This window comes from Melopsittacus undulatus, chromosome 8 (assembly GCF_012275295.1).
Source record: "Melopsittacus undulatus isolate bMelUnd1 chromosome 8, bMelUnd1.mat.Z, whole genome shotgun sequence".
Taxonomy (NCBI): Eukaryota; Metazoa; Chordata; class Aves; order Psittaciformes; family Psittaculidae; genus Melopsittacus; species Melopsittacus undulatus.
The window spans coordinates 21,839,538-21,852,452 of NC_047534.1; the positions used below are offsets into that span (position 1 = coordinate 21,839,538).

Sequence of the window (12,915 nt, forward strand, 5' to 3'; positions counted from 1 at the left end):
ATATCTACAAATACAGCATACAGCATTGTAGCCGCCACTGATATGCTCTGCAATTACCTGATATACCCACACTCATGTACGCCCTGATGTATGATGAACAGATCTTTGTGATGTTAAGTACCAGTGCAATGAAACAAAGGATCACATTTCACTACATTTATTTTAATATGTGAAAAAATAAAGGCTGCCTCCCAAAACCTTAGCCTTGACAAACAGGTTTATCATTCAACCTCAAAAAAAAGTGAAATACAGCAAGAACCAAGAGGTCTTTTACCTTCAAGGTTATAAAAGCATTTCCCTTTTGTTCAAACTGAAACAACCTAAAGACCAAGACAACCATTTTCTGAACTCTGATTCGAGTTTTTGCTCCTACACAACTCACAAAAAATGCACAAAAAACAAAAACCCCATTGCTAAAATACCACAAATAAACCCACACCATTACCAAAATATCTACTCTTATTTTCTGCCTCTATGAATAGAGACTAAAAAGGCATATTATATTATGCTGACTAAAAAGTAATAGAAAATTTAAACTCCATTTGTTATCAAGAGCTATATAAAGTTATGATGAGCTAAGGCTGGCATTCCTGGAGGATACTTGGAAAGGTTTTGGTTAGTTCCTAGTAATGGTAAAATAGAGGTTTAAAACGGGAAGTCATTTAAACAACTAATGAGTATTGCGCAAAAAATGCTAACAAAATCTTGCCGAACAAATACAGCAATTTGTTCAGACACAAGCCACAAAAGCTTATCTTGACATTATGTTCTCTTTGCTCAGATAAGAGGGTAAACCAGCAATCACAGCCCTGCAATTTTAAAGGGGAGGAAAACACTGTGAAGTGTCCCAATTCACTTGTAATAGCAAATCCTTGCAGTATCAGGACTCCTGACAGTAACCACGCTCACAAGTCTGGCAGCTGACTTTGAACATGCTGACCTTGAGCAAGCAAATGACCTTAGCAGTGAGTACTTCTGGCTTATTTCATTGCAGCAGCAAAACTGCCTCACCATCTATAGTAGTTTAGAGTCTCTGGCCGCCACTCCTGACTATTTTAAGATATCCCAATACACTTCAGTGATGTACAGTTCAAAGTGATAGAATAACATCTGCTAGCATGTTGAAGTGCAAGTTGTTTACAGAGGCATTTTTAGCTTGTTCACATACTGCGTTTCCCTGACAGACAGGAACTTGATTTATTAACAGGGCTCTGCTTCTCATTTTCACATCTAAACACCAAATTTCTAAAAAATTTAAAAGAAAAAAAAAGAAATAAAAAGAATTTTAGGCATTGTGAAAGGAGAAAAACAAGACATCCCACTCTAGATAGAGCCTATTTAGAAACTTCAAGTATGTGACAGCAATGGGTGGACTTGAAAAACAGCTGCCTCCTGACATGTCAATTTTGCACTTCTCCCTTGGTCTTCCTTATAAAGAAAATGTGTATTATATTTAAAATGTATTTAAGTTGTATGTTGATCTGATGGTAGGAGAAAATAATCAGTAAGTTACTCCAATGCAGCAGATGTGCTACTGAGTCATAATAACCCATCCTGCTGACAATCCTAACCTACAAGAAGGAAAGATTCAGTTTAACAAAAACCACTCTGGGGAGGCACCGTCAGCCTGTGCTCTCCGGGGTCCCTGGAGTGACAAGGACTACATCTAATCAAGTTACAGGCCAGTGCAAAACCAAGCCTCTCCTGAAATTTACAGCCACAAGAATCTTTTTCTGATTTTGAAGGAATGTGTATTAGAAGGAGAACAACAGATCACATAAATTTCATAAAAATAAGCAGAAGTTGGTGGTGGTTTATTCTGAAAGTAAGGGTGAGGCTGAAAAAGTCATAAATAAAAAGCTGTCCTAGTGCAGCAGCCACAGAGCACACATGTAGCCATTGCTGCAGCTCAGTGCAAGGGCAGCAGTTAAGCCACACAACTCGACTGCTTTATTCTTTTTCCAAATCCCTTTAAAGCAGAAGAGTTCTTACAGGACCAAGCCACTCTTCGAGCTGCAGGAGAACTGACTGGGTGAGTGAAAGCCATGTCAGCACTACAGGACACCCTGACTGTCACTCTTCCTCCATCCTCTCTGATCCTTCATGGGAGAGAAGGGTGAGGGGAGGGGGAAAAGCCTGCTCGCATCCAACAGGAATACATCCAACAATTTTTCCATCTCTGAGCTCTGCCGCAACACTAGTGACATTTGGCATTTTGTCTGGAACAACTCTGTTGATTAGTGACCATCCTTAGTTGGAAAACTGGAGGGAGGATATCACTGTCCAATTCAGGAACGAGTTGACTCCACTGAGTACATCTACTCACATCATCTGCTTTTCCTTTTGATCACACTGTTTAATAACTAGGATTGTATTTTACTACTATCACCAGTAGGGCTTGGAAATGGTTTTCTGCCACAAGCATCCCTTAATAACCACATACCTTCCATTCAGTCAGCATCACTCAAGTTGTCCATCAGTCTATCACAGGTTCAGCTGCTGCCCCATTTTATATGGACATTAACTACATTACTTGCTGACCGTTCCATTTTCCCCAGTGAATGTGGCTACACTGAACAGCAGTTTGCAGACAAACCACTGGATGCCAAGAGGAGCATCTTTCCATCAGGAAACTGATTACTGGTTCTCAAAGCATGTTTTCAGGAAGATTTCCAGCTGTGCTCTAACAGCAGTATAACCTGACACAGTCTGATGAAGCAGATGTTTCCTTCGGAAACAAGAGGCAAAAGACAGGAAACATAACCACTGAGGTATCTACACAGGCCAGTAGAGCAGCGACTGCTCAACTCCCTGTGGAAGCTGGGCATAAAGCACACAGTAAAGTCACACACTCACTCCTACACCTGCAATGGCTAATGTTAAGTACACGATTTTAGAAGGACTTTGTGAACAACAAATTTTGTAAGGTTTACTTAAGTGTAATTTTCAAAATCCTGTATTTAAAAAAGAAAACCCCAAACCAAAACTAACAGGAAGGTGATTCCCCTTGAAAAACTCCTCCCAGTCAACAGCAAACCCTAGAAACAAAGAAGCCTTTCCTACACTATAGCTCTCCCTTAGTGATCTATGCTCAACATTCAATGCCAACATGTCAACGTATCTTATGAGCTCAGTTGGTGCTACAGCCAAGCAACAAATGGGAGAAGGATCAAGGACGAGGCTTCATTACCAAACCTTGCCATATAGCTGTTACCATTACTGTGCACCTGTTAAGTACAATTTCACCAACTCTGAACAATGGCTCAATGCTACAGATGACAATGATGTGCAGAAGGCATCTCTGTCCTCGGGGTATTAGGTAGTGAGTAACACAGAACTCCTTAACCGCTGGCGTTGTGCACAGCTATTGCAAAAAGGGGAAATTATACATGTTTCAAAGGAAGTTTCTCCCCCAGACACACTCCTGGGGGGAGCACCAGGAGAAAGAAAAAATCTGCTGCGAAACCAGACCTAAAGAGTTATCTCTGAACACAAAATGTGGAGAAGGCCATTGCTTCTCATGGCAGCAAAAAGGAAAGCAACTTGGCTCCCAAGTCAGAAAGGCAGGACTGCCTTGACCATTTCCAATAACTCAACTCTTGTTGGAGGTTATTGCTTCTTGGAGCCTGCTATCTGGAACCCCTCTTTTGACACCCACTTCTCTAAATACATCTAACCTTGCAAGAGAGGCATAGCAAAGGAAAATTACTTCCAGAGGGAAACACCATGCCCTGAGAAAACTTTCTGCCTCACCAGAGGAGCATAAGACACCAGACTTAGAAATAAACATGTTGATTCCCCTCCTTTGAAACCTGCACCATGCTTAGATAAGGGGATGGTTTTGGAGGCATTACTCCCCTTGTTGAGATTTGGGGTACAGCTGACCAAAGGACAGCAACATACTTATCATACCATTCCTATATACGACAAAGCTTCAGTACCTATACTGTACGTAAGGGTTTTCTCCTCTTTCCAAAATGTATATAATGCTTAGTTATTTACCCACTTAGATAATTCCTAAAAGGTCAACAGTTTTAACATGTGAGGCCAGTAGGGAAGTAGAGGCTTCAAATACCAGATCTCTCTAGCCCCCAGCTATTAAAATCCCAACCAGCATAAAACTAGCATGTAAGCACACTGCCTTTTAAAGAGAGAGCATTAAGAATAACATTTCATCTTTAAAACAAACATAATCTGAGACTCAAGACATGTATTGTGGTTGGTATTTATTCACATCCATGCTCTTAACTTCTAGCAATATGTAACAGTCAGAAGTTTCAAAAAAAGTAATGAAATGTCAAAAAGATTTTTATAGTAATTTTAACCATTCTTGTACTATCACTTTGCTTCACAAAGCTGAAGCAGGAAAACATCAGATAATTATCACTGCATCCACTTTGTCTCCATTTTTCTGCTTCTCTACACCCTTTTAAAATCCAATTAGTTTCATTTTTTCCACAATCTCTCTAATATCTCCAGTAGCCATCAGTAGGCCACCTCTTCTTCTGCTACAGACACAGGTAAGTAAGGCAGCCCATTATCCACTCACCTGGCTGAATTACCTTCCCTCCTTTAATTCTTAATCCTCTTAATACTTATTTTCCAATTCATTACTCACTTCCTCTTACTGATGTAAAATACTGGTGCTACTATTCAAAAACCCCATGGTAACATTGGCTTTTGTGGTCTTCTCTATTGTCATGATATTTAGCTCAAGAGAGTCCCATGAACAAGAAAAAAAAAATGGGGGATGGAGGGACAGGGTAAAAAACAAACAACAAACGAACAACAAACCACTATTTATTCACTTAGTGATACTTCTTCATGGGTTTCTCCTGAGCATCCAGCCTAACACCTCTACAGACACTGCTGGGCATATGCCTTCCACAGAGAAAGTACAGATTTTACTCTTGAAAATGACGGTGGCATAAGCTGCCAGAGCTGCCAGAGAGCACAGTTCCTCCCTCTTCTCCAGGCCACGGCCCTCCTTCCTGCAGCTGGCACCAGCACGGGCAGATGCAGGAGAGCAGAAGGTAGAACGGGATGGCATTGGCACCACATGGTTGAGAAGCTGCATCCCAATGCTGCGGGAACAGAGTCTTGCACCCTCCCAGCCTATGCTGTTGTTTAAGGTCTTTTCAGTCCATCCTTTTCGAGGACCTCAGATCCTAAAATAGCACTTTTAAAACAAAATGTTTCCTCTTAATAATTTAAATTCTTAGGCCTGGCTAAATGCTTTTGTGTATCAGAAAAAGCCAAGTTCACACCAAATTTACATATAAAATATTCTTATAAATGTCTAAATATTGCACTGTACCTGTCACCTGGTGAAACCAAATCTTATGCATGGTCATCTCTGATCATGCCAAGATCCCAACCAAGAGGGGTTACAAGTATGGCTCATGACAATACACAAACAGCTTTGCACAGAAACAGTTAGCAAAGGCTGTGCAGAAGAATACACATGTGATCATGCTGATAAAAGAGGTGCTGCATGGAACAAGCATTTTCTAAAAAATGTCTCTAGTTTGAATTCTAATTGGATTAATTCAGCTTAAAGCTTTAAATAAAAAACTATTTAAACAAATGTTCTCCTGCTAAATAACCTACACAAGCACACAGCCCCGCTGTGCTTAAGGGAAATTAAAGAAATAATAAATAGATTTTAATGTCCCAACCGCTGCCCGGTTTTTGTAAAGGGTTTGTTTCAACATGCCATAGTCAAACAAGTCAAACCTGCACTATCACTCCCACCCTTTTCTAATACAAAAAAAACATTTAAGTACAGTTATATTTCATAAGTATCTGCTTATCTGATTGACAAGAAGGCACAACCTCTTGCAAAATAAATTACATCCTCTGAAGCCCCTTCTCATTCCTCTTAAATGCTTTTCTCTTTACATTTCCCTGGCATCATCTATTTTGAGTCCTTTTGGATCAAATTCATATTTTTTGGTCTTATTTACATTAGTCAGGTGTTCCCAAAGCACTAAAATCTCAGAAAACACATGCCATGCTACACAAGAGTTAATTTGAATCACACAACCAATAGAGAACTCTGCATCTACATTTTCTTCAAATTACTCATCGTCCTAGTTTACCAGCTTTTTACTGAACTGGCAGACAGGCAAGACACAGGACATACTATTGCCACCGACGCAAAGCAGAACTGAAAGAGGTCTTCATTCAAGACAAGTGCGGCTTATAAAAAAATCAAGAGGACCTCAAAAGATGCTAAATACTAATAGCTTTTTAACACCACAATGATAGGTTAACTATACAAAGAAAGGACTAGAAAACAAACAAACAAACAAAATAAATCAAAACTATGCATCCATTTTGAGGTCAATGTAGAATGCAACCAAGTACCAGAAATCGCTTTAAATGTTCACCTGTTATCACTGTAAATATTTAAGTATCCTATTGCTCACTAACTCCAGAGGTTCACTGAAGTTCACAGCTGCTGAAGGCACTCAGTCAGAAAGGAGTTTATAAGAACTAGGCAAAATATTTACAAGTGCTGGAGAAAAACAGAGACATTTACATAATCTTTGGCAACAGGACAGAAAACACCGCACTTCTAGTACACTGTCCAGCTGCTTACAGAGAAAAATCATCACATCAGGGAGGCAGAAAAGGCATCAAAGGCACCCCAATAAAGCAACTGAAAGCTAATTTTTTTTCTATTTTCCTTTTAAAGTGTCTCATCAGAGATCTCAAAATAACAGTAGAGTGACGGCTTCAGAGCGCAACCCAAAGTGTACTTCTAGGAAAAAACAACACCATAAAAACATTAAGAGCAAGTATTCACATTTAAAATGGTAACCAAGCACTTAATCTTAGTATGACCTAAACTTTCTTAGATGGTCCTTTCTTTTGCAAGTTATTATTAGTTATCTGGAAGAGTAATTCTTTAAGCCATTAACTTTAATAAATGCAAAAACTTTATTCCCATTAAAAGCTAAAAACAAATGAAAAACACCTACCTGTAGTACCGAGATTGTAAATAGGTCGAACAAATAGTCTTTGATACATGGCTGGCAGATCCAAAGTCTATTACTTTAACCCGGTAAGGCTGTCGAACAGGATCCACCAACATAATGTTCTCTGGTTTGAGGTCAGCATGGATTAAACCCAGACTTTTTAGTTTTTTCAGTGCAGTAGCCACCTGTTGCAGAATAGGCCTTATTACTTTCAGTTGCAGAGGGCTGAATTTGTTTTGTTTCAGGAAGTCATATAAATTCTGTTCCAACATCTCAAAAACCAGACAAGTATGGTTACGATGTTGAAAGCATTCATAGGCTCTCACAAAGTTAAATTCATCAGCATTTTCAGTACTTAGTCTCGCTAATATGCTCACTTCTATTTGTCCCTGGCGTGCATACGAAGGATGATTCTTCAAGATTTTGATTGCCACAATCTCGTTTGTACCCCTTTTCCAGCACTTCACAACTTGTCCAAAGGTCCCTCGCCCAAGGAAATCAAGAACTTCGTAAGTGTTTTTCACAGAGGACAATACCTCATGCTGTACTAACTGGTAATCTCCGTCTCCACTTGTACCACTTGGTTTTGAAGTTGCAGCCGTTGTCACGACCGTTACTGGGTTTCCCACACTGGTTTGCAACATTGCAGGCAGGATGGACAGCTCATCAACAATCTGCATCGTGACGTTTTGATTATCCAACTCTTCGCTCTTACGCTTCAATCCACATCGCTGGGGCCCTTCCAGAGTATCTGCCCCAGTCCGAGGTGCCTCTAACTGAGTTTGCTGTGCCCACGCCACTAACACTTTCGTAGCACCTGCAATATTTGTTAAAGCAACAGCATTTGATGGCAACAAAAAGTTCTGTCTTCGAGGTCTGTCAAATGGATTTTTAGTCTGAAAGAATGTACTAACCCTGTGGGGAGAAATTCCAAAGTTTTTACCATTCACACAGATTTGCGGGTAGGCTCCTTCGTGGTACACGCAACTGCTTGGTTCTAGTTTGAGTTTCTTCACACTACAAAAGGCACTTGACTGGGTTTGATAAACATATGGTGGATAGACCAAGACTTGTGAGGCCATACCTACAGAGGGCAAGAAAAAGAAAAAGCAAGTGAGAATCCCGCATTTACACTTCCAAGCAGCCTCCTCTTCTAAAAAGATCAAAACATTAGTACATTTTCCAAATGAACTAGCCTAAAGTTACTTCATGTTTAGTTTCTTACAGCCCACAGCAAGGTCCCCATGCCTTTCCAGTGCACACAAGGGCTGTGGCAGCAGCAGGTCACTGCAGTAGTTGCTTTTGGTGATTGATCAGGGTATGACTCAAGACAGTCTGCAGCAGGCCACTAAATGTTATTTTTCAAATGGGGGAACTACCTTTGTGCTATTACAAATTCAGCTTTTGCTTAAAAAAAATTAAAAAAAAATCTACATAAAAACACTCAGCAACAAAAGTTAAATAATGCAAATATTTATCAACAATGATCTAAAATGACTGAAAAGCTCTTAACTGTAATCCAAAGCTACCTGTTCCACAAGGTATCAGACCTACTCAGTGTAAGCACCATCAGGCTTCTGAGAACAAACGAACAAATGACAACTGTCAAAGCTCAAAGAATTTCACCATGATGAAAGAGAAAGCAATCAAAGTGTGTGTCAGAGCCCAAAATACCTTACAGAAGCATGTGTATGTTCACATAAACAACTGCAACTTTACTGTACATTGTAATTTACCTGGAATCTAATCCATTCACAAAAAATGAGTAGCTTTCCCAAATTATACAGCATCCCATTGCATTAGTTTGTGTATCAGTTATCACAAGAGGAAGCAGCCTGCTTGCCTGGGAAGCCCCTGAGCACAGCATTCTGCACAGGATTAGTCCCCAGCTCAGGACACCAGCTTTATGGAAAGCAGAGCCATGCTCCTCACTGTACCTCCCCTTTTCAAGGCATGAAGAAGAGTCTGGTCCTAGCAGAGCATCAAAGGGAGGGCAATGACACTAGCTAGCCCGCATGCAGGATAAGGAATCTCAATTCCCTGTGAAATTGTGTAGACCTCACCTCTCTTGGATGCTGCACCTTCCAGCTCTCATTTCTGCACTCCACTGTGTCCCCTTCCAGAGCTGTCAAACACCAGCCTTAAGCTTTAATGTCACATAATGCTAAACCCTAAGGAAAAGACACTGAATGGCAAATGACTACAAGTTTCCAGGGAAGTTTTGGCTTATACAAGTCTGGTCAGCTCTCAAAAACAAGTTCAATACCAGTAATACTTTAATTAAATCACTTTCTCATACCAAGCACATGAAGATTCTGGCAATGGGTATTTAAATTGCAGATGAGTTCCATAAAATTTGAGCCAGACACTGCAATGACTGATCAAATGAAAACTAACCAAACACATGGCATGATTATTCTGAAGCTGTGATTTAATTTATGCAAATTAAAATTTTAGTTTCTTAAGAGCAATTAAAATCATCATACCATCATCTCAGTTTAGCACCCTGTAATGTCTTTTGCCTCAACAGTAGAAGAAAAATTCAAAGCCCTTTCTTTACCAAAGCTGTTCGTTTGCCCAGAGCCAGTCAATGTAGACAGCTGGAAGAGGCTGGTAGCCACCCCAGCGTTATGGACTGCCCCTGGCCCTCTGCTCCACACCAAGGGTTTAAGGCTAGCTCTCAAGATGACTGCTTTGAAAAAGCAGTGATAAAACTACACTGCAGTTAAGGAGGTTTTCTGAAGGCAGGACAACAACCCAGTGGCAGAGAAAACAGGGGAATGACGGTCCTCCAACACAGCCAGAAGACCACTCAAACCTTTACTTGAGCCTGTTGGGATCACGGGTCTTCAAAAACATGCAAGACTTCTATAGCTCATGTTATTTGAACCACTCCAGAAGGACTGGAAGCACACGGACCCAGCTTTAACTTTCATTTCATTTGGATGAGAAAAAAATAGGCTATCACTTTTTGGGGTTTGCATGTTAGGCTTCACTTCATGACCCTGAACTATGAACACAGGAACAGCTCTGTTCTCAGATAAGAAGTGTTTATTGAGTTATTATAAGAATATTTTTAGCAACCCCAAGGAAAAAAAAGATGGGGAGAAGGGCAGGGGGGAGGGAAAGGCACTAAATAAAAGGGATTACATACCCTGAGAGAAGAACCTTTGATGCAAACATGAATAAAAAAGATAATTAAAAATAAAAAGACAAATTTTACTCCAGAAAAGTAAAAATGGCCTTGGAGTTCTTGTACAAGCATCTGATTTCTCAGCTTCCCCTTTACCCCCTTATTTTGTCCTTTTTTTAGACATATACTTCAAGATACAATCTCATTTAGAGAAGCAAGAGTATCTTCACATAACCAAGGAATAAGGTGTTCCTATGGAACAGGCACATTACAATCCTGCAGCATCCTACATTTGAGAGTTCTTAAAGACCTCTGCCATGCACTCATAAGCAGTGCTCAGAAGGACTTTTCAGACAGTACACTCTTTACTACACATTAGCATATATGCAACAAAAATACCCCAGAACAACATACAACTACCCAATACAACCAGCTGCTGGAGGTCTTCACTTTGAGAAGCAAAGTTTATTAACAGAACTGATTTCCTCCCACACCCAGAAAGCAGGGGAGGGGGGGAGGGAGGGCTTTTTGTTGTTTTTTTGGGGATTTTTTTGTGGTTGGGGGTGGTGCGATTTTAGTGGTGGCAGTTTTTGGCCAGGGTTCTGTATGTTTGCAGGGTTTGGGGGTTTTCTTACTATTCTGTGGGATTCAGGTTACAATATAATCCCATGGAGAGCTACACTGAAAAGTGTAAAGAGCTGCTGCTGCAGGAGGTTTGGTTAAGCCTATACATCTTTCTGCATGGTTCTTACTGAGACTGCCACTGCTGCCTCATACAGACCTAGCTCACAGTGTATCAACATTAACAAGTCCAGCAGCACAGTAAGAGGGATGTGTAGAGCAAAAGCAACTAATGCTAAAGGAAAGACAAACCTGTGCCATTTCAGTGAGGGTACTTGAGCTTGAACACCCATGAGCATCTGGTGCAACCTTCAGTTAAATTTAAAATACACCCAAATGTATGCACTACATGACCTGTCCAAGGTGCAAACCAGAGCAGAACATGCAAATCCACCACAAGATGGGCTGAAAAGCAACGCCCAGGTGACAGTCTCCAGCTACTTAAATTACAGCAGCTTTGGACCTGATTCAATTTCAGTCTCAGAGCAGTGTGTCCATTCCCTCTACCCACATTTCTGAAGCCCTCTTGTCCTTCCCCAAGTGCAAGATGACCACAGTAACTACTCCAGTGCAGTGACTGCTCGCAAGCTGAAGTAGGCTCCAGATTTCTCCAGCTTGCTTTGCTCCAGTACTGAGACTGCTGCATCACAACTCATGTGCAACCTCCCTGCTAGTGAATACTGCAGGGGATCTGGAAAAGAAAGCCTGTCCTGAGACACCTATCAATTACACTATTATCTCTAAATAGGCTTTCTTCAAAGGAAATGTGTCTTCTTGGCTCTCAAGTTTGAAACAGAGAACTGGGAGTTCTACGCTTGGCTTATTACACAATAAACTACACAAAATGTGTGTATTTTGATCATAGGTAAGACTGAATTCTGGAATTCTGTACTTCAAGAAAATTTGAGCAAAGTAATGAAGCAAACATTTTAATAAGTAAATTCATTGTTCGTTTAAAGAAATAAGCAAATATGTTTTCACAAAGCAACGACAATGAACAGGAGGTGCTTCACAGTTTGCATCCCCCCACCCTGATCAAGCTGCTCTCTGCAGAAACAGAAACAAGCAGACATTGCTCAGTGAACTGAAGCACTTCTGGCAAGATCTCTGTAATGTTCACCTGTCACCATGTTCTTTACTAGATTCTTAACACTACGTCTCCAGCCTTTTCAAGCAGTTCTAGGCAAATTCAAAACATGACCAACTTGGCAAACTAACAACATGGAGAAGTACAGGCTGTTCAGGTCTGACCACCATTAATAATTAACTGTAAATTCACATTTCCTCACGACAGAGTTGGGGGGGGGAGAGGTAGCAAAGTAATTAGTTAGTAAAACCACTGCAGCAGAGCTGCAGAGAAATTGCCATGACACCCTTCATTCTTCTGCAAAATAAACAGCCCGTTTTAACCACCCCCCAAAAGCACAATCACCATGTTGCTGCTTTTGCAGTAAAACCCCCAGCGGGCAAAGCCTAGCCAGGGGCAGGCACCTAATATTATAGTTACAGTTTAACTCAAGAGAACTTGTTTTCCAACTTCTTTCAAGCTGCCATCAGTGAGAGCTAGTTCCAGGACACTCAGACCCTTCCCACAGTGCAGTCTGGCATCAAGGGAGGCTTTCTGAAAGCTCAGTAACTTCCAGCAAATGCACAATTTGAGCAGTAGCACTTATGAAGTCTTCTGCTTACATTATACATCACTTTGAGATACCAGCAGTCATTTTTCCCAGGTAAAACAAAAAAAAAATACTTTTTATATTAGGTGCTGCTCAACTTTTCAAGTTACTTAACAAATACAAAGCTGAGTTATTGACCCTCTCTTCCCTCCCAGAAGAAAGTTATTACTGGTAGTAGCAGCACCTCTCTGTTATTGTTTGTTTTGGATACAGAGCCATACAAGCTGTCCTGATGGGCACACTTTCACACCAATGAACTGTTTGCCCTGAGGAATTCCCTTACTCCAGCTGTAGGATTCATAACAAAGCATGGGAAATTGAGGTTTCACGCAATTTATGAAGGAAAACACATCCATAGAAAGTATAAAGTGTAAAGAGATACAAGTTCAGTGAAGCTCCCCCTGCCAGCTACCTCAAAATCAGATCTCTGATCTACAGAAGAGAGGGCGTGGAGCAAAGGAGAAAGCACCAATGTGGTTCAAGCAACACATGGCATAAGGAT

The 12,915-nt window shown here is 40.7% G+C and overlaps 1 protein-coding gene across 4 annotated transcripts in view; it reads right to left on the reverse strand.

Moving 5' to 3' along the window:
• Nucleotides 1-12,915, reverse strand: part of HIPK3 (homeodomain interacting protein kinase 3) — a 100,692-nt gene that overhangs the window by 41,881 nt on the left and 45,896 nt on the right. For all 4 annotated transcript variants that reach the window (XM_031050252.2, XM_034065148.1, XM_034065149.1 and 1 more), the window contains exon 2: nucleotides 6,987-8,067. In XM_031050252.2, coding sequence (XP_030906112.2) covers nucleotides 6,987-8,065 — 1,079 coding nt within the window. In that variant the 5' untranslated portion in view covers nucleotides 8,066-8,067. The remainder of the gene's footprint in view (nucleotides 1-6,986; nucleotides 8,068-12,915) is intronic.